This window comes from Macrobrachium rosenbergii, chromosome 2, assembly GCF_040412425.1.
Source record: "Macrobrachium rosenbergii isolate ZJJX-2024 chromosome 2, ASM4041242v1, whole genome shotgun sequence".
NCBI classification, from domain to species: Eukaryota; Metazoa; Arthropoda; class Malacostraca; order Decapoda; family Palaemonidae; genus Macrobrachium; species Macrobrachium rosenbergii.
The window spans coordinates 93166945-93187627 of record NC_089742.1 but is presented as its reverse complement, the minus strand read 5'-3'; the positions used below and the strand labels follow the sequence as shown (position 1 = coordinate 93187627).

General features: G+C 38.4%; 1 protein-coding gene across 1 annotated transcript in view; it reads right to left on the bottom strand.

Moving 5' to 3' along the window:
- Positions 1-20683, bottom strand: part of hiw (highwire) — a 1788684-nt gene that overhangs the window by 143529 nt on the left and 1624472 nt on the right. Inside the window, 2 exon segments of the mRNA XM_067112237.1 lie at positions 4209-4448; positions 14932-15175. Coding sequence (XP_066968338.1) covers positions 4209-4448; positions 14932-15175 — 484 coding nt within the window.

Here is a 20683-nt window from a genome sequence, read left to right as displayed (position 1 = left end):
CCCAGATCCAGGAAGGCTTTATAATTCTCTGCTGCCATGGTTCTGTTGGGAAAGGGCGTCTAACCGGGTCGACTGGGCGTACTTGGGCAGCGAGGAAGTGTCCCTTCAGTGATGTGGCACCCTTTCAAAAGGTGGCACTATGGTTGGGTGTGCCGTGTAAAGGTCACACTGGTGGCACTCAGTATCCTTGGGCACTGGTGCAGGTTAGGTACCAGAAGGACTTTCTCTTCTGTGTTCCCTTTTGTTTGGTTTTATGTATCTTTTCTATTTGCTTGATTGGTGGCACTATGGTGCCAATGTGTTCCTAGGAACCCTTTACTTGAGTCCAACTAGGCTATATGGGAGGAAAGGCACTCTACCCCAGCAGAGTGTAACAATTGAATGAGAGTAAAGAGGAAAATGAGAGAGAGAGAGAGAGAGAGAGAGAGAGAGAGAGAGAGAGAGAGAGAGAGAGAGAGAGAGAGAGAGAGAGAGAGAGAGAGAGAGAGAGGTAAGCTTATTCATTTGAGTTGCTTTTTCATTAAAGATCCTCGTGAGTGGCTGGTCCCAGTACCCACAGTGCTAACCCCTTTCTATTTCAGAGGGTGAAAAGCTACTGTTTTGCATAGGTATGGGTAACAGGCCTCACTCGTGACCAACAGTTTATCACTGTAATTAAGCTTTAACTTGTCCTCATCTAATTGTGGGACAAAGGTGTTGCTTTTATTTGGTTTAATTAAATTAATTGTCCCGGTGTTGGCCCTTCTTTCTTTGAAGAGGGTCATGCACACTCGATTAGGCTTACTGGGATATATGAGAGAGAGAGAGAGAGAGAGAGAGAGAGAGAGAGAGAGAGAGAGAGAGAGAGAGAGAGAGATTTTCAGTCAGCCAAATTTTTGGGCTGCTGGAGAACAGTTTAAGTAAAATATTTTTTTTTCAGTGCACAAATTGGCAGGGTTAATTAAATGCAGATACGTTGTCTCGCAATGAGAGGATTGTCTTTAACAATCTTAACCAGCCGACGTCTACAATGAGTTGGAGTAAAATTGTAAGTTCTTTCTTTATATGATTTTCTTTACATCGGGTATTTGTATAGGAACTTGTTATTTGTATTAATCGTAACTAAGACCTATCATTCCCTGACTAAATTATACCTTGGTTTTATCTACGTAAGTCTGTCTGGCTAAGATATGGCGAAGGGGATCTACTACGCCAAAGGAAGTAGTTCCAAGAAGTGGCTGAAGGCAGAGCCCGGTCACCACAACAGTGACAATAAAGGTCTCAAGATGGCAGACATAGGGGTGGTCGACTAAGCACCCAAAATGTCGGGCGAGTCCCATTAATTCAAAACAATTTCAAACAACCCCTTGCAGAGGAATACAAAAATGGCGGGTGTTTGTCCCAAGTAAATTACACAAAGCCCTAGAATTCCTCTCACAACGCACTAAGCAAATGCAGGCATCCAGATTTACTCTAAATATCCCAACACTTTAAAGGATTTTACGTTACAGATGGAAAACAAAAATACTAGGCGTCTTTTGCGTCTTTTGTTAACGTATTTCTCGCGCAGACATTAAACAAGAGAATTATTTTTGAGGTCTGGGGTGGGTAAATTTACGTTACTGAAAATACACTTTGGGAATTAACTATTTCCATTCGTTTACTCTTTCAATGACACGGTGTTTCGAAATGATTCCCGCTATGAACACAATATTGATTGGAATTGGCGAATCGCGATTACTACTTTGTGAAAATGAAATGAACTTCGCAAATTCGGTCTTTAAGATACGTGATGCGGCTTTTTCCATTCGTGATAGGACGACTTGCCTCGTTACAAGAAATCATTACCATGCATTGTCCTTGGCCGAGGAAAATAGTAAAATATTAACACTTATACGGCAACTCAGCCAATGACCTTCATTGGAATGCACCCATGATATCCAAACACGGTAAAAATGCTCTTTCTTAAGATTTTATAAATTATGAATTGCTCTACCTTCAATGCACACTTTTCCTATACCTATGCTAATTCTTAATTATACCTGGTATTCTAACTATTCTTATTATTATTATTATGCCTTGTGCTGTCTCCTTGTTTGGAAGAGTAAAATTAAATGAAATATCTGACTTTTCTCTTTGGAATTAATTGTAATTAATTTTCTTTTCTCCAGATTCTTTCTCTAAAAATTACTTAGATCCTATGCAAGCACGCCAATGTTACTTGTGAGGGCTTGGCTGATGAGTTTATTACTTGACTTACATAATTTATAAGGCCCTGCGTGCCAAGGACACACATAACCTGTCAATGAGGCTACAAATTAACCTCAAAGACAGCTGTTTAAATAATCAAGGTTGCCAGTCGAGGAAAATTAACCTCAACACAAAGAATATGCCGTTAACTAAGGAAATTATAATAAACGTCGCCCGACTTCGGACGCAGTCAATCTCTACTCGTTAATATGGTATTACAAACACAACGGCTCTTCCAAACAATGGATTCGAGACACAAGGCTGTATAAAAGATTTGAACTGACTTGCTTAACCTTCCCTAATTCCTAGTTACTTCACTGAAATAGTTGGATGACGCTAAACAATAAAAATTATACTTAATCTAGACTTCGTAAAAGCAAAATGCTTGGGTAATTATGGTGGCGAAAGACCGGAACAAAGGGAAATGGAAATAAGGAAGAGATACTAGTAACGCGACGAAGTTTTGAACGAAAATTCCATACTTACTGTTATACGAAAGTTGCTGCGCATCAACGGACGATCGGAAGTTATGGGATGAATTCGCCACCTCACTAGTAACATAGACTATAGACAAAGAATAAGGAGCCGAGACGCATATGCCTGGTCCAACCTAGCTGGGTCAAAAACAGGGGCGTCCGTTCATGCCCTCGAGGGTCTGAAACTTTGTCAAAAACATTCGCCAAAGAGAACAGGTAAAAGAAAGCTTAAGGCCACCTATCATAGAGGTTAATTGTGGAAACTTTTCCTATGGGGTTAAATGCCTAATGCTACCTATCCTTGCTATGAACGAAAGTTAAAAGTTTGAATCATTCTACGCGAACCCGGCCGATACACCCGTCTTTTCCTGCCTTGGTCAGTCTGATATTACTACAAATAAATGCATCGAGGGCTAACAGCAGAAATATTTATAAAAATATGTATATGTACTGTATTTACATATATATATATATATATATATATATATATATATATATATATATATATATATATATATATATATATATATATATATATATATATATATATATTATATGTATGTATGTATGTATATGTATAATTATATGTATAGACAGATATATACATATATATATGTATATGTATAGATATATATGTATATATACATTTAAATATACATACATATATATACATATATATACATAAATATATACATACATTTATACACATATGCATATACATATACATATAAATATATATACATATATATGTAATATATATAATAACAATATATATATATATATATATATATATATATATATATAAATATATATAAAATATATATATATATATATATCTGCCTGATAGAAGAAACTGTATCTAGTAAATTATATATATATATATATATATATATATATATATATATATATATATATATATATATATATATATATATATATATATATATATATATATATATATATATATATATAAACCCCTCTGCCTGATAGAAGAAACTGTATCTAGTAAAATATGCAAGTTACTGACTAAATTGTATATTGTATAAAGAAAATCATACAAATGTAAAAAGAAAAAATCAGCATTTTCTTCAGTTCTAGGATCATAAAACTGTCACCATTAAAAGATAAAATTATAAACATTATCGCATTTAGCAGAACAATTTCATGTATGTTGTTTTTAAAAAATCAAATAAAAATGTCTTAAATACTGTATAATCCCTATGGTGTGGTACTACAGAAAACATTTTACACAAAGTAAAAGACATCAAACTGTTAATTCTCCTCGAAAATTTTCATTCATTGAACCCTGAATGATCTAAAATTACATGAACTACTCACAACATTCATAATGAGAAGCAGATTATTAAAAAGATTAAATTAGGTCAGGTAAAACATACTAAGTTCTGTTTAAATTGTCCACTGGCTAAAGCATGATTTGAACAAAAATCAAAACATACTTATGAAGGTACATAAGGTTACAACTTTTAAGACTAAATCACTTACTCTTGGTTCAGGATTCTGATTATCCCCAGACGAAGTTGATGCTTGCCAGTGCTGAGACGATAAAGCATCCACATGATCAGGATGCAATACACACAATGAAGCCAGTGCTAACCAAAGAGTTGGGGTTGCCAAACATGTTGCAGCACAAGAACGCTCACTTTCACTAAGTCGAGTCAAATTCACAATGTTCTCTGCAATTGCTCCTTTACTTACTTTTGCCCAAGCATCAGACAACTTTCCCTAGAAATAAAGAGATATATTGCACCAGTATTGCATCTGCTGAAAATCTATATACTATTTTTGCTACTACATAGCAAAATAGTTTCAAAAGACACTATCTCATCCTATGCACTTACAGGTCGACCATCACTAATCCGGCATCATTGGGACCTGCAGGTCTCCGGATTAGGTTAGGTTAGGATACACTTAACAGTTAACCACTTCATCCTACCTTTAAAATACCCTGTAAATCAGTGCAAGTTGGTTAATAAGGAAAAAAGAAATGTTAAATGCAAATCAAGTGAAATTTTCGTATTGTGATGTACATGATTTTCTTATTTATATTTTATGCTATTATCATTTATTTAGTGATACCTCAATACTCATCGTTAATTGGTTCCAGAAGGCACGACGAGTGTCCAAAACAAAAACGATGAGCAATAAATGAATTTTTCCATAAAGAATAATGAATAATGTAAAGTGAGTGAATTTGTACCAGACCATCCCAAACAATGCCATTTTAAAACTCATTTTTGGGACGATGGGCTTCTATTTTAATTTTATTCAACATAACTGTAAACAAAAAAATTAATAATTAGATTTACCACAAATAAATACCATATAAAGTAACTTCATTTTACCTTTTGCTTTTTCACAAATCATGGCCTCAGTAACACTGCCACCCACTATTTGTCATTTATCTAGATCAACAGCATGTTTCCTACTTCCTTAGGTGTTTTAAGACAACAGCATGTTTCCTACTTCCTTAGGTGTTTTGAGACACGTTTTGTCACTGTCTGGATTAATTTCTCAGCTTTGTTTCTTTATTTTTCAAGATTGAGATCATATTCTCGGCTCAAAGTACTTGTGTGTGTGCGTGTGTGTGTGTTTCTATTGTAAAAGCCACGGCTCTTTGCAGCTAAGCCCCATCCACTGCACGTCAGTGATTGGCCAACTCTCAAATGGGGAATGACGTCACTCTAATTAACAGCAAATGATTACCACTTTTACCAGTACGAACTGACTCCATTTTGTGATGCTGAGCTCCATGCATGAATGATGACACCACAGATTTGAGTTCCCGGAGTAGTGAAGTATGCAATTGATATCTTGGGTCAGTTTGTCTGTGCATTTTTTTTCATTTCATTTTGATCATGCGCAGCATAAATACAAAAGCATCTTGCCTTATTTTTTTTTTTTTCATTTTTGTTGGCCTACATAAGAGGTTCCACATAGACCAGACTAATTGAAATGAAGCATAGACTTATGTAGCCAGCTTCAATATTAGGGTATCAATTCACCATAACCTTGCATGTCGAATGTTAACATCATTGTCAGATTGGGCATACATATAAAATTCTAATATTCTGAGGAATTGCAGGGCATTGGCCTACTCATCAATTTCTTATAAGGCAAAATTATAGAACAACTCCATATAGCTTATCACCTTGCAAATTGAGTTTTCCTATACTTTCAGTGTTGCTGATGAAGGTGGTGTTGTTCACTGGCAGTCAATCATCATTAACCTCTCATCTTTATCGGGGACCCTTTGGGAATGGGGTTTTGGGTGGGGTAAAACATGGGGAGAGAGAATGGACGTTATTATGATGGCCCATCCTGGAATGGTTCCGTGCATATGCAAGGTTTATGGGAACCATATGTTCAAGAAGGGATTGGCTAAAGAAACCTATTATAAAAGGCACTACACTAACCTAACCTAACCTTGTAGGCCGTGTTACAAAGAAAGGGGCTCCAACCTCTGGAGCGCATGGTAAAGTAAACTCTACTTTTTAAAAAAAACCTCCCCTATAACACTGTGCATACACAATAGCATTCCAGGATGGCCAGCATACAATAACATAGTTCTGAGGTTAATTATAGGTTAATTAGAGTCAACAGCCAAAAAATAACAGTAAATTACTGATATGCAACCCAAACACTGTAGAAAAACACAATTTCCAATGTAATATGTGTTGCAGAGTTATACTATAGATCTACCTTTTATATTTTCATGCAATGACAGGGCATAGGCCTACACGTCAATTTCTTATACTCTGAGGCAATGACAGGCCATAAGCCTACATGTCAATTTCTTATATTTTCAAGCAATGACAGGGCATAGGCCTACACCTCAATTTCTTATATTTTGATGCAATGACCGGGCACAGCCCTATATGTCAATTTCAATTACTTATATTTTCAAGCAATGACAGGGCATAGGCCTACATGTCAATTTCTTATATTTTGAGGCAATGACAGGGCATAGGCCTACACGTCAATTAATTACATTTTGAGGCAATAACAGAGCACAGGCCTACGTGTCAATGTCTTATATTTTAAGGCAATAACAGGGCATAGGCCTACATGTCAATTTCTCATATTGTGAGACAAGGACAGGCCATAGGCCTACACATCAATTTCTAACATATTCATGCAATGACAGAGTATAGGCCTACACATCAATTACTTATATTTTGAGGCAATGACAGGGCATAGGCCTACATGTCAGTTTCTTATATTTTCAGGCAATGCAGGGCATAGGCCTACATGTCAATTTCTTATATTTCGAGGCAATGACAGGGCATATTCCTACACATCAATTTCTTATATTTTGAGGCAATGACAGGGCATAGGCCTACATGTCAATTACCTATATTTTCAGGTAATGACAGGGCATAGGCTTACATGTCAATTACTTATATTTTGATGCAATGAAAGGGCAGAGGCCTACATATAAATTTCTTATATCTTGATGCAATGACAGGGCACAGGCCTACATATCAATTTCTTATATTTTGATGCAATGACATGGCATAGGCCTACTTGTCAATTTGTTATATTTAGATGCAATGACAGGGCATAGGCCTACATATCAATTTCTTATATTCTGATGCAATGACATGCCATAGGCATACACATTACTTTCTTGTATTTTGATGCAATGACAGGGCATAGGCCTACATCTCAATTACTTATATTTTGAAGCAATGACAGGGCATAGGCCTACACCTCAATTTCTTGTATTTTGAGGCAATGACAGGGCATACACCTACACATCAATTTCTTATATTCTGATGCAATGACAGGGCATAGGCCTACATATCAGTTTCTTATATTTTAAGGGGATCGGCCGCCTAAAAACCTAAACAATCTTCAAAAAATTCGATTTGCTGAAAAAAATTCTATGGCTTCGTAAAGGGTTCAAGAATGTGTCCACGAAATATTATGCTAAAATTTGCCTTATTTCTCTAGTTATGGCCTCAAATGTAACAATAACTATATACCCATAAAACACCAGTAGCACAAATGATTTAGTCTGGTATAGTTTTTGCGATATATGTTACGAAAACTTCCTTTGAAATGAAATGAATAATGTCAATAATATCCTACTCGGCACCATTTTAGTTATTCCTAGCCATGACAATGCACATGTCATACCATGACGCCGACTGTGGCCGAGAGTTGCTTATAAATTTCCAAGCCAGAAGGACACGTTTTTCATGCTCGCTAGCCTTGACTGAACTCTGTATTTTTCTGCTGTGTTTTTGTTTTTTCACCATGCCTAAAAGGTCCAAGAGTTCACTTCATGCTTCTAGAATGCAGAAAAGCCAAGTGGAAAAGTCCAGGCTAGAAGTAGAAGAAAGAATTCAAGAAATTAGTGCCATAGAGGGGAATGGAGCGACGGAGAGAGAGAGAGCTGTCGCCCAGCAAACGGCGCAGGCAGCGATCTCTGCTGACCAGAGACCAACCACATCCACCCCTAAACGCCTCTTTATTCGTTCGTCACTACTAAAGGGCAAAGATATTTTAGAAGAAGAAAGCAGTAGCTTGGAGGCTGATATTATAGACGATCCTGAAAATAAAATGATCATAATAAGTGAAGCAAGACTTGATGAATTACTTGAATCACGAATCCGTAATTGTGAATGTAAAGTAATTCCCAGGATCCATTTGGCAAGGGATGGACTCGAGACACTAATAAAAAAGTGTAGGCAGCTATGATACCCTAGAGTAATACCTTGCAACAAGATCAGACAGGGGGGGGACAAGGAACCTAAAATTTATAATAATGTGTCTTAGGCACATAAATAATCAATTAATATTCTTATTTATAATCATTTTGCATTAATTAATACCCAAAAATAAAAATTAAAACCATAAAATTAATTGTAACACAGTCTTTGAAGGCCCTTTTACTTTTTTTATGTAACTAAAACTTTGAAGGCCCGTTTCTCAAAACATGAGTTTTTCGCCTTTAAAATGCATCTCCTTCCTTAGTATTGGACCAATCTAAATGAAATTTTATATATAACATGGGGAAACAAGGTAGATTAATAAAAAGCCGGGGATTCTTAATATTTTAAGTGGCTGATTTTTGGTCATTTTTTTTTCCTGTCAATTTTCCGGGAAAATTTCATAAAAAAGAAAAAAAAATTCATATCTCGAAGAAGAATTGAAAAATCAAAAATCCCTGGCATCTTATTAAAGGTTCATATGTGTTTTATACGTGGTTCAAATCCCATCCCTTAAAAACTAAAAGCAAAGGAGAAGATGCATTTTGAAAATGGCCAATTTTGGCCGAAAATCACTCTGGCGTCACAAAAACTAAGGTCATTGACCAAAAAATTTTTCCCCAGAAGTTCCACGTAATGTCCTTAAACAAACCCCTATATATCAACAACCTGTCATTAAAAAAGTGGGAAACCGGCCGATCCCCTTAATGTAATGACAGGGCATAGGCCTACATATCAGTTTCTTATATTTTGAAGCAATGACAGGGCACAGGCCTAAACATCAATTTCTTATATTTTGATGCAATGACAGGGCATAGGCCTACATGTCAGTTTCTTATAATTTGATGCAATGATAGGGCACAGGCCTACACATCAGTTTATATTTTGAGGCAATGACATGGTATAGGACTACATGACAGTTTCTTATATTTTGATGCAATGACAGGGCATAGGCCTACATGTCAATTTCTTATATTTTGATGCAATGACATGGCATAGGCCTGTATGTCAATTTCTTATATTTACATACAATGAAAGGGCATGGGCCTACATGTCAATTTCTTATATTTTGATGGAATAACAGGACATAGGCCCACACGTCAATTTCTTATATTTTGAGGTAATGACAGAGCATAGGCCTACATGTCAATTTTTTATAATTTGAGGAAATGACAGGGCATAGGCCTACATGTCAATTTCTTATATTTTGATGCAATGACAGGGCATAGGGCTACATATCAATTTCTTACATTTTGATGTAATGACTGGGCATAGGCCTACATGTCGGTTTCTTATGTTGAGGCAATGATGGCATAAGCCTACATGTCAATTTCTTATCTGATGCAATGACAGGGCATAGGCCTACACAAATTTTCTTATATTTTGATGCAATGACATGGCATAGGCCTACATGTCAGTTTCTTATATTTTGAGGCAATAAACAGGGCATAGGCCTACACATCAATTTCTTATTACAAATAATTTTCTACCTGTACTGGTAAAAATAGAGTAGTTTTTAATTAATGAACTACTTTCAACTCCACAATATATAATGTACATGCATACAGTGGAATATACAGCTATGCTCAGAATTGATACTAAATGACTGCATAGGATTTCGTTCAAAATTCACAAACTGGCAACCTTATATGCTCCACATTTATCTATTATTTCAATGAGAAAACACAATTATTGCATAAAATAAGGCCATAATATGGTACATAAGAGTGATATTTGTCATATATTTCAAAACTGCAAGAAAATACCATGTGCAGCCATATTTAAAAAAAAAAGCTGCGAAACATTTTCAAAACTTTCATTCACTCATCGCTGATGCGTTCGATATAAAAAAAAAAAGTCATCATCAAACCTCATAACATTGTATTGCTTTCAATGCAACCATAAATTTTGAAATACATGTGGTCCTATTTGACTGTTTTTAAGCCTCAACGCTGAAAAAATGTAAATAAGTAAATACAAAAGTAGAATGCTTCCACTGATATCAACGAGTGAGCAGAGCGTGTGACCCAACCATTAGAGTGGTGGAGCGACATGAACCACCTGGTGTAACATATATATAGGTCTACAATGAGTAGTGACAATGAAACTATCTTGCAAACATTTTTATATTTGTTAGAGGAATATTTGGATTTTCATAAAAATTAAATTATTTAAGTTAAATTTCTTAATCACTTCAAAAATTATGGCTCACTAGGAAATATTTGCCTACACAATTATTCTTTTGTCAAAGCCAAGATTTTGTTCCTAGGCCTAGGTGTGTTAGATTACTTTACACTTAGCATTCACATCTCTATATTAACAATTTCCGGCCTGAAAGCACATGAAGTTATCTGTGCATTCTTGCACTTCAAGTTACTTTATGAATTAATAAATTATACACCAAGAGTGAGCAGAAGGACTTTTAATAAAATAATATTTTAAGCCAGTTAAAAAACAAGTGTTCCATAAGCCTTGACATTAATACTAATAGATATCTCGATTAATAGCCATCTTCTCCATACAATTAAAATCATCATCATCATCATCTTTTATTCATCAAAGATCAGGTAATCTCTATAAACAAATTCTTTAGTAACAGAGATTAGCCTACATCTCAGAAGGCTTAAATTATTTTCTTAGGCCTATAAATCATTTTGCAACATACAGTACAGGCAGCCTGAACACAACCTAAAACTTCAACATTCAAAGAAAACTTGTTGATTTATATTCCTATTTTGAAAATGTTATGACTGTTGAGTTCATTAGGTCTACTGTTATAATGTTGCAGAGGGAACCTGTTGAGTGTGCTGTCACTGACGGCACTGCTAATCTTATTACACCATGCTTTGATCTAAGCAATGTAAAAAAAAAAATGTTCAAATCACATAGATTACGAATTATCCCAATGCATGTAAGGGATCATGTTCATATAATCACAAGGAAAATAGTACTGGCTGTGAGTTCGCAAACTTGCCGACATGTATGACACCAGAAATGAAAAAAAAAAAAAGTTTAACACTGCTTGGCAACATTAAGTTGAGTCTGAGATTCTGGACGATACAAACAGAATCATGTAGCGTCAGATCTGAGCATAGCCATACACATATAAGCACGTGCATATAACACATACATGTATACAGTATATGCGTAATGGCCTTAGTAATTATAACGCCACTTATACCACAACAAATAAAAGTAAAACTTGTCGGCATGCAGCTAATGGCACACATAGACCGATCACATGGCTGTCTCAGCCTTACACAACTATCAAACTCCTCTCAATAGATTATGTACAAAATATATCTACAAAAGGGCTAACATGTTATATTACTGTGATGATTAAATATAAGGCTGCTGTAGCATTTCTATGAAAATGAAGGCTACAGTAGGAAGGCATCATAAGATACATAACGAAATACGAAAAAAATAAATGATAGCTGAAAAAGACATGTACTGTATGAGATGACTCAAGTCAGTCTGCGAGTAGCTCATGATTCACTTGATTTGGGGGGCAATCTTGTAGATTACCCTGTTGGACAAAAGGACACATAAGAGTCAGTATATTCTCTCTCCCTCTCTCTCTCTTGTTGTTAGGAGAATATACTAGCATGCACTATATTCATAATATCTCAATCATTTTTAATTAAAGCAAATGACTAAATTTCAATTGACAATAGTGGGCAGAAAATTCATTACCCTAGTCTTTCATGAATAGGTCTACATTTATTCTGCAATGTTAGGTCACCATATGAAAAGTGTTCAAAGACACTCCAAGAACCACAACAGCAAGAACAAAAAACAAGATTAACCACAACAAGAACCACAATAAAATGGCTGAATATAAGGTGGGCCTATAATCAAAACATCATAACCTGCATAAACCGACAAAAAGATATTGGGCACTATAGGTGTACATAATTTTTTATGATCCTATTATTTTGAAAGATGTCATTAAGAAAATTCTCAGCAAATTATATCTAAATTATAGCCTATCATACTGTAACTTTAAGCTGTTTACACATAGGTATACTCTGGTTTTTTTAGAGTGCAGTCACTGCTCGTCATCCTACCAAATGTGTTCCCAATTTTAATTAAATTAATTTATGACTAGAGTATTAAAATGTAGTAAATTTTCCTGAAATCAATATGAAATACCAGCCTGCACAGCTCTGTTACAGTCCCTGTGTTTAAATTTAGAATGGTGAACATGGTTGACAACATCAGACATTAATTATCGGTGTCCTGTAATCCAAGTGCACCAACCGATTCGAACCTGGACATTCCTTGTGTCACCTCCGTGATCAGGTGAACCTCATTTACAGAAAACTCTACATTGCAGCATCGCAGAACTCTCCTGACTTCATTCAAATTTTTTTTTTTTTACCATGTTTAGGGAGACTTTATTATGATTTTATTTCAGGGGATAACATTTCCTTTTGATAATCAGCAGAACTTAATTTAGCTTGGTAAAACAACCACTGCTAAATTAAAGAACATGAAAAGAACCACAGATTAACCAACTATCCAAAACCATTGCCAACCAATCAAAAGAGCCGTGGATTTTGCTATAGCTAAAATCCTTTTCTGGTCGTTATTATCACTACAGGTTTACAATCCCTTAAGCTGTTTATGGTCCCACTCAATGTGAAAATACATGTTTACTGTATAGGCTATACATTACTCTTGTATCATGTGACTTCAAGACATAAATTTTAATCCAATTTTAGGCATACGCATGATACCTGAGGTGACTGGAGCTACATAATGTGAGTGAACATTTGGCCCCGTTTAGGTTGTCAACTGTTACACCGATAAGAGCCATTTACAAAAGTCAAAGTGTACACGTATTGAAAGTAGTAATGTTAATTTTAACAAAAACTGGCGTTTTACTTAATGTATTAAGATATATTACATTTATTGTCATGTTATCATATAAAACATTGGCAGTGCGATCATGATCATGCACCATTTTCATTCTGATGATGTTCACATTCTCAAAAACAACGCTTTAACAACATCATCATTGCCATTTGTGTTGAATAACACAATTAATTAGGAGATACATTTTTTAAATCATCAAAGTTGGGCTAAAAATGCATCTTATCTTTATTTATGATTGCAGTACATTTTAAAATCAAGTAAAGTTGTGATTATTTCAGTACAGAACGTTGCTTTCCCCCATTCCAATACGTTTTACACATCGTTCATTTTTTTAAAGACAGAGCTTAAATTCAGTGCCATACTATCTTAAGACCCTCCTCCAGTGCGTGGAGGATTAATAAAAATCACTTTACTTTTAGTAATGGAAGTCACCACTGACAACTGGCAAATTTTCAATGAGTCAGTGTGACACAACTTAAACATACAATATTTACAAGAAACAGTAATTAATCATGAGACAGGCCACACGTTTGGTAAATCTGGTTAATTGTGTGACGATTTGCATTTAGTCAACTGAACGTTTCCTTTTAGGCCTATTAATTAACTAACTTAGATGGAGTCTGAAATTGCGCTAGCCGAAATTTGTCCCTAATTAGTGATGGAACAGGATTAATGATTGCCGGATTAGTGATGGTCGACCTGTACTGTGTATGTGCAAGGGTCTGAAGACTTATGGATGACTGTCTTAACAAGGCACTATATACACAAACACACAAAGACTTGATAGACCAGATTTAGAATATCCCTTGTTCAGAATTGCTCTTTTCATTTTAGAACTATAAAATGACATTTCTTGAGGACCAATGTTTGCATGAAACACCATACTTACATGAAGTTTCCCAGTCTTCTGTTTCAATTATAAAACAGAGTATTGTAATTTGCTAATGTGATTTCAACTAAATTCATATGCTTCTCTTTACAGACTGTCTCATCAAGTACAACACCAAACTATTCAGTCTAATCAGTTTCTCTGTTCTCATCAGAAAGACATGGCACAATGAACCTACTTGAGGTTAAATAAACACATAAGACACACCCCAGTGTGATTATTTAACTGTAGACAAATCTTAATCAAAGTTCTAACACTTTTCCACCCTTATAATATGTAAGGTTCCAAAAGGCTGTTTATCAATACAGTTGCTACCATGTACAACACCGACCTAATTGTCAAATAATAAAAGATTCCAGCTAGGTTCCAAACTGTTTACACAAGCCTATTAAATTACTGTGTGCATGGTAACTCGAATTCCAAAAATTAGGCTTAAATGAAAACACTGAAAGCTGACAGAAAGTTAAAATCAATAATTCACTGTACTGTATCACTGAACACAGCATAGTCTGAACTCAAGAGGGCTAACCAATTGTCTAACATTAGCGTTCCTACTTGGTATACTTGAAAGTTAATTGTCTAACATTAGCGTTCCTACTTGGTATACTTGAAAGTTTATAAGTGTGGATAATATGTATCAAACAAGACTTCAATAACTTCCAATCATTAGGCAAACTTCTGTCAGCAGTAAATAAAATTACCAAAACATATCTTGACTTACCGCTGTCATGTCTCTTATCAAGCTGATGATAAGATCAGCTTGCTTTTGGGTTGTGGATCCTTGTAACCACCAACGTGGTGAGTTAGCAGCTGGGGTAGGCATGCTAGTGGCAAGCGTCACAGAATTTACCCCACCTTTGCCTTGATTTCCAACCGATTTGCTGTTACCTTCTTTACCCTTTGTCTTCAGTTGAACAGCAAGTGCTTTGGCAATGACTGCCAAAAACACATCTAAAAGGCCTTGCCTGAAAATTTAAATTAATTAAAGTAACTTTTTTTTTCATACAATTGGCAAGGAATGCATAATAATCTTACATTGAATACATTACAACTTCAGCCTGGAACTGCTTGAATATGTACAATGCCATCACATGCTTTGTACTAATACATATAAATTTTTTTCACACTGAGGTTGTCCTGCCTTGATGTTATCCAATGCCATGCAGTATATAGTTTAAAACAGACTAAGGAAACCAAATAATGTTTTGATGCAGTCGCTATAAAATAGTGATGCGTCTTTATTATTCACACTGCATCATGTATACATGTTTCTTCTTTTTTTCATGTTTTATGTCTGTCTGGTATGATATGTGCAATAAGTCCGTTAAATAGGAGATATTCAAGTTTTTTAGTCTATTTTTGCTTGCTTTTTTGGTCTTTTTATATGACTTTTTCAAGATTTTTATGTACACAGTGGATGGCCTTCCTATTGCAGTTTTGAAATTTGTATTTTTTCCTGTAAATTTTTTTTTTTTTTTTTTTTCAGAATCATAAAAATTGTAGCTTCTAGGCACCGTTTTTCTAGCAAAATAATGTACATGAATTTATGTTCAAAAATAAAATATCATTTTGTCCAACACAAATACAAACCTTCATTCTTTACACTGGGATTTAGCTTGCAAACACAAGCTGGAATAGCAGTTCAACTTTCAGACAAGGCCGTTAACTACCGATGGGTAGGGGAAGCCCCACCCACACAATGTACTGCACTCCACTTGGCTTAAAGCTGCCATTGTCCGAAGATGTCTCTGTGCTTTTCTGCCCAATTGCCATTTGCTTTCATTTTATGACTTTTCTTGTCTCTGAAATATATTGTTGTGATTGTTGCTTGTTTTTAAAACCATGCAAACTCCTCCATTACTTAAACCTACCTCATCAGAGAAGAAACTGCAGGTGTTTAGGCACTGTCCATGGAAGGCCAGGCCACGTTACCAGTTTCTCTCCTCTGTAGAGATTGACCCACAAACATGATTACAATAAGAAAAAAAAAAGCCCACGCTCATAGTGCCGGGTTTGGCCTTCTGAACAGTGGGTGAAGTTTGCCAGGAAGAAGAGAGAGAAGAGGTTCTCTATGGTGTTATCAGAGGGCAATTCTCCACCGGTGACACCAAAGGTTCTCTTCAGTGCCTTCCTACCTCCTCCCAAACTTCTGCCTGCTGTTACCCCTCCTGAGGGAGTGATTTCCCCTTGACTGACTCCTACTGTTGGTTCGGTAGAGAGTCACGGGGGGGAGCAGCAATGACAATGACCAGCCTGGTTCCTCTCCAGGAGTCTCTCTTTGGTCAGAGGAGGAGTAGTCCTCTGGTGGATGCTCGTTTTCGGGACATAAAGAAGATCTCTCACCTAACCCGACTTCTGTTTCAGGTGTTGTGGAGGCCAAGGGGTTTAGGGAGTTATGGCCCCTCACCAGGCCTCTTGGGGAGCAGAGTGTTGCTGTGCTAATTGATCACTTGAAGGCTGTGACCGTGACCCTGACGACTTCAACACTCACAGTATCCACCGGCTCTAGGACTGCTCCTACTTCTCTGGTAACCCCACACATGATATTGGTGATATGTCCCCATGTGTTACCATCAACATCATCATCAAAGGCTGCAATTCGTAAGAAGAAGTTCAAAAAGAGGAGAAAGAAGTCATCATCGTTACCCTATCTTCATCTTTATCATCGAGGGCTGTCGACTCCTCCCCTTCCTTCAAGGCTAGGAAGTGGAGAAGTTGCCTTGCCCTCCTACAGGAAGTATCATAGAGCTTCCAGCAGCCAGGGTCTTCTGCAGAGGGCTGATGGGTCTCTTACTAAGTGGTACTGCAAGTACTGCTACACCTATTGCCAAGTGCACAGGTGTAACTGCTACCCGGGGTTCCCTGGACCCCTGGTTTACTGGTACCAGTCCCAGTAACCCAGGCTAGCAAGGGTCCCTGATCTACAGACCCGGGCTCAGCTGCCAGCATGGCCCAGTGAGAGAAGGTGAGCAAAGAGCATGCAGGTGCTCTCTCGTCCTTCTGCCCCACTCTTTGAAGAGAAAGGCTCAGGGGTCCCAGAATAGTGCCCCAGCTCGACCAGCCTGGTCACCCAAGCCAGGCAAGAGGAGGCCCCCACTCAGTCTTCTTCACCTGAAGAAGCTTTGGCATCTAAGAAGACTGGAGCCCCCACCCGCGTTCATACGAGTGGAACCGCTCTACCTGACCCTTCAGACATCATCACTGCAGGCTGACAACCACCCATGGCGTCACTTTCTTGTCAGAATTTCTGTTTTTGACAGGCTGAGCAAGGGTGCTTGCAATTCCTCACCAGTCCCCTCCACCTCCCCAGGGTTTTCTGGGAACCAGGAGCTGTACAGCTCCGGGCCTCAGCACCAGGACCATTATCGCTCCTATCTCAGCCCATCCACAGAGGTCTACGTTCCTGGGTCAGTCCTCAGACCATACAGGATGTATGCCTGAGTGGTCGAGAGATCACCAAGGGACTCTGGTGAGTGTCCCTCCCCTGCGTCTGGAGCAGCTATGGAGGACCAGGACCTGGAGGGACCTGAGGGTGCTATGTCCCATGATTCATACACCCCCAAGTTGCAGAGGTACTTAGTGGAGATCATTAGAATGATACATCATTTTGATGATCTTGAGGAAGAGACCTTCCTTTTCCTGCGGACCATTCTTCAGCCATCAAGTCACTTTGGGGACCCCAGAAGGAATCCAGAGCTTCAATCAGCCTGCCATGGTCTAGGCCAGGCTTGCTGATGGGGTTCTGGACCAGGTGAATTCTCTTGTTACTTCCTCTGCTTCTAGCTCGTCAGAGAAAATGTTATGTTCCCTCATAGAATAGAACCCACTGCCGACCAAGCAGGTCTGTCATGTGAGCATCTCTGTTCAGAGGGAGTCTCCCTTTTGCAGGTGGAGGCAGCAGCACTGGAATCGACTGCCATGGCAGTATTCCAGACAGTCTCTTGGATCGATCTTTGGTCCCTGACAGTGGTCAAGATTGCTTCTTCTTCAGGCGCTTGTACACCCGAGGAGGATGCAGCTTTTAAGAGAATAATGCTGTCTGGAGGTAGGGATATTACCTAGGGATATTACCTACCTCGCTCACCAGACAGCAAACCTGTGGTCAAACCTTGTACTGAAGATGCGAAATATTGTGCTGTCTCAACTCTCTATGTTTGTTGGTCTAGAGTCGGGTTTGGTATTCAGGAATGGACCAGTACTGGGATCCTCCTCCCTCTCTGCTAGAGGTCAACAGCTATGACAAGCTTGTTCATCAAGCAGTCTCTAAGACCTCCAGGTCTTTATGTGGCACTTCAGCCCAATCCTTGGGTCAGGCTGGCCCTTCCTCTTCAGGTCAGAGAAGTCCCAGACTTCCTTGGCCCCTAGTAGAGGTACTCAGTCTTCTTCTGCCCCAGTATAGAAGGGCATGCAGCCACTCCCCCCATTCTAGGAAGGGGGAAAGGGAAAGAAGAAGCAGGCAGACCCTAGGGGCAGCATTCCTCCCCGCTTACTGCCAAAGGTGGGTAGTTGTCTGTCAAGCCACTGGGCAACTTGGCAACGACTTGGAGCAGAGACCTGGGTAGTGGATGTCCTTTGGGTAAGGTAACTACTACCCTTTGAGTCTTTGCCACCCCTCACTCAGAAGAGAAGCAGATTCGAGCAGTATTCACCAGGGAGAGTACGTCTCCCCTCACTTTCGTGTTCCACTATAGACTGAGTCAAATTAATTCTCAAGAGTGATTTCGTTTATACCACTGTAACATGTTAATTTTGTACTGATCTTGTTAATCTTTTATAAGTTAAATTCCATTATTAAAGTGAAGAAATTACAGAACTCGTCTCTATACGCCTTCCTGAGAGATATCAATACTTTAGGATAATTTATCTTCAAATAACAGACATTTAGAAAAAAGACATAGAAGAATGACAAGGTAAGAAAGTAGAAAACTAAATAACAAGCAAAAGAAACCATAACACCAAGCTTGCACAAGGATCTTGCCCTTTGGGAAGAAGTGAATGCAATGCTCTGGAAAGGCACTGAGGAAGTCGTGAAAGACCAGTCTCCAGGGTTTTACAGCTGGTCATTGACCTCTCTCCCCTGAACCAGTTCATTCACCAGACCTGGTTCAAGATGAGAACACTTTTTCAGTTCTTAATTCAATCAGAGAGGCAACTTCATGCTTTTGGCAGATTTGAAGGATGCCTATTTCCATTTAAATACCTATTCATTGGTCCTCCCAAAAGTACCTCAGCTTTACCCTTTGGGGGGAGGTGTTCAAGTTCAGGGCACTTTGTTTTGGGATCTCAACTGACCCCCAAGAGTTCACTCTGGTGTTCACGTTGGGTGCTTTTGCATGGGATACAGAGGTTCCCGGGCAATTGGTTGGTCCTGGCGAGCTCATTGCTGCAGTTGCTTCAAGACAGAGATCGCCTTCTTGAGTTTTGTCACGACCTGGGTGTAGTGACCAACTTCGAGAAGTCAGACGATGCCCAAGCAGAGGGTAAAGTATCTGGATTCTCATATCAGAGGTCCAGAGAAGTAGCACAGAAATTCCTATCACGTAAGAACTAACCTGCTAGGCAGGGGCAAGTCGTTCTCAGTCACCTGTTGTCATTGGAGAAGCTGGTACCACATGGGAGGCTTCACCTCTGCTCCCTTCAGTGGAGGATGAAGGCGTTTTGGTCTCCAACGAGGGAACCTCCTTTCTCTCCTATTCTCTGTCGGAGGAAGTGAGGAGAGATGTAGCTTGTGGTTAGATGACAGGAACCCCTTAAAAGGAATACTGCTGGGCACTCCCAAGATGCTTCTGTTTTCAGACAAGGGATGGGGTGCACACCTGGAAGGGTTGTGATTTCATGTGTGTGGGATGAAAACAACAGACACCTCCACATCTATGTCCTAGAACTCAAGACAGCTTTCTTAGCCTTGCAAGAATTTCAGGACAACACTATGGTAGTGGCACTCGTCAACAGGCAGAGGGGACAGCTGCACAGGTTGGTGGTGCAGGTGCATGAGAGGGGAGAAGTACACTTGGTAGAGCTGTCAGTCAGGTACATTCCAGGTTCTCAGAATGTAGTGGTAGACAAACTCAGTCACTAGAGCCAGGTGAAAGGGCCACAATTGTCCCTACACCAAGACATTTCAGAGAGACTTGAGTTATGGGAAGTTCCAAACATAGACCAGTTCGAGACCCAGTACAAAAGGAAGTTACCAGTGTTCTGCTCAATCGTGCCAGACCCGTGGGCTGCAATGGAGGATGCTTTCTAGCACCCACAGCACAACTTGAAGGCTTACACATTCCCTGTATTTTGACAAATTTGGCGGGTGACAAATGTCAAGCACTTGAGGGGATGGGGGTCTGTTACATTCGAGTTTACCCTCTTCACTCCAAATTCGTAGCAGACTCAGAATCTGTTGGTCCCTGAAGCCAGATTCGAGTCCTTTTCAGTCTCCTCCCTGGAGGGCTTTGCAAGTAGTGATCGGAACAAGATGC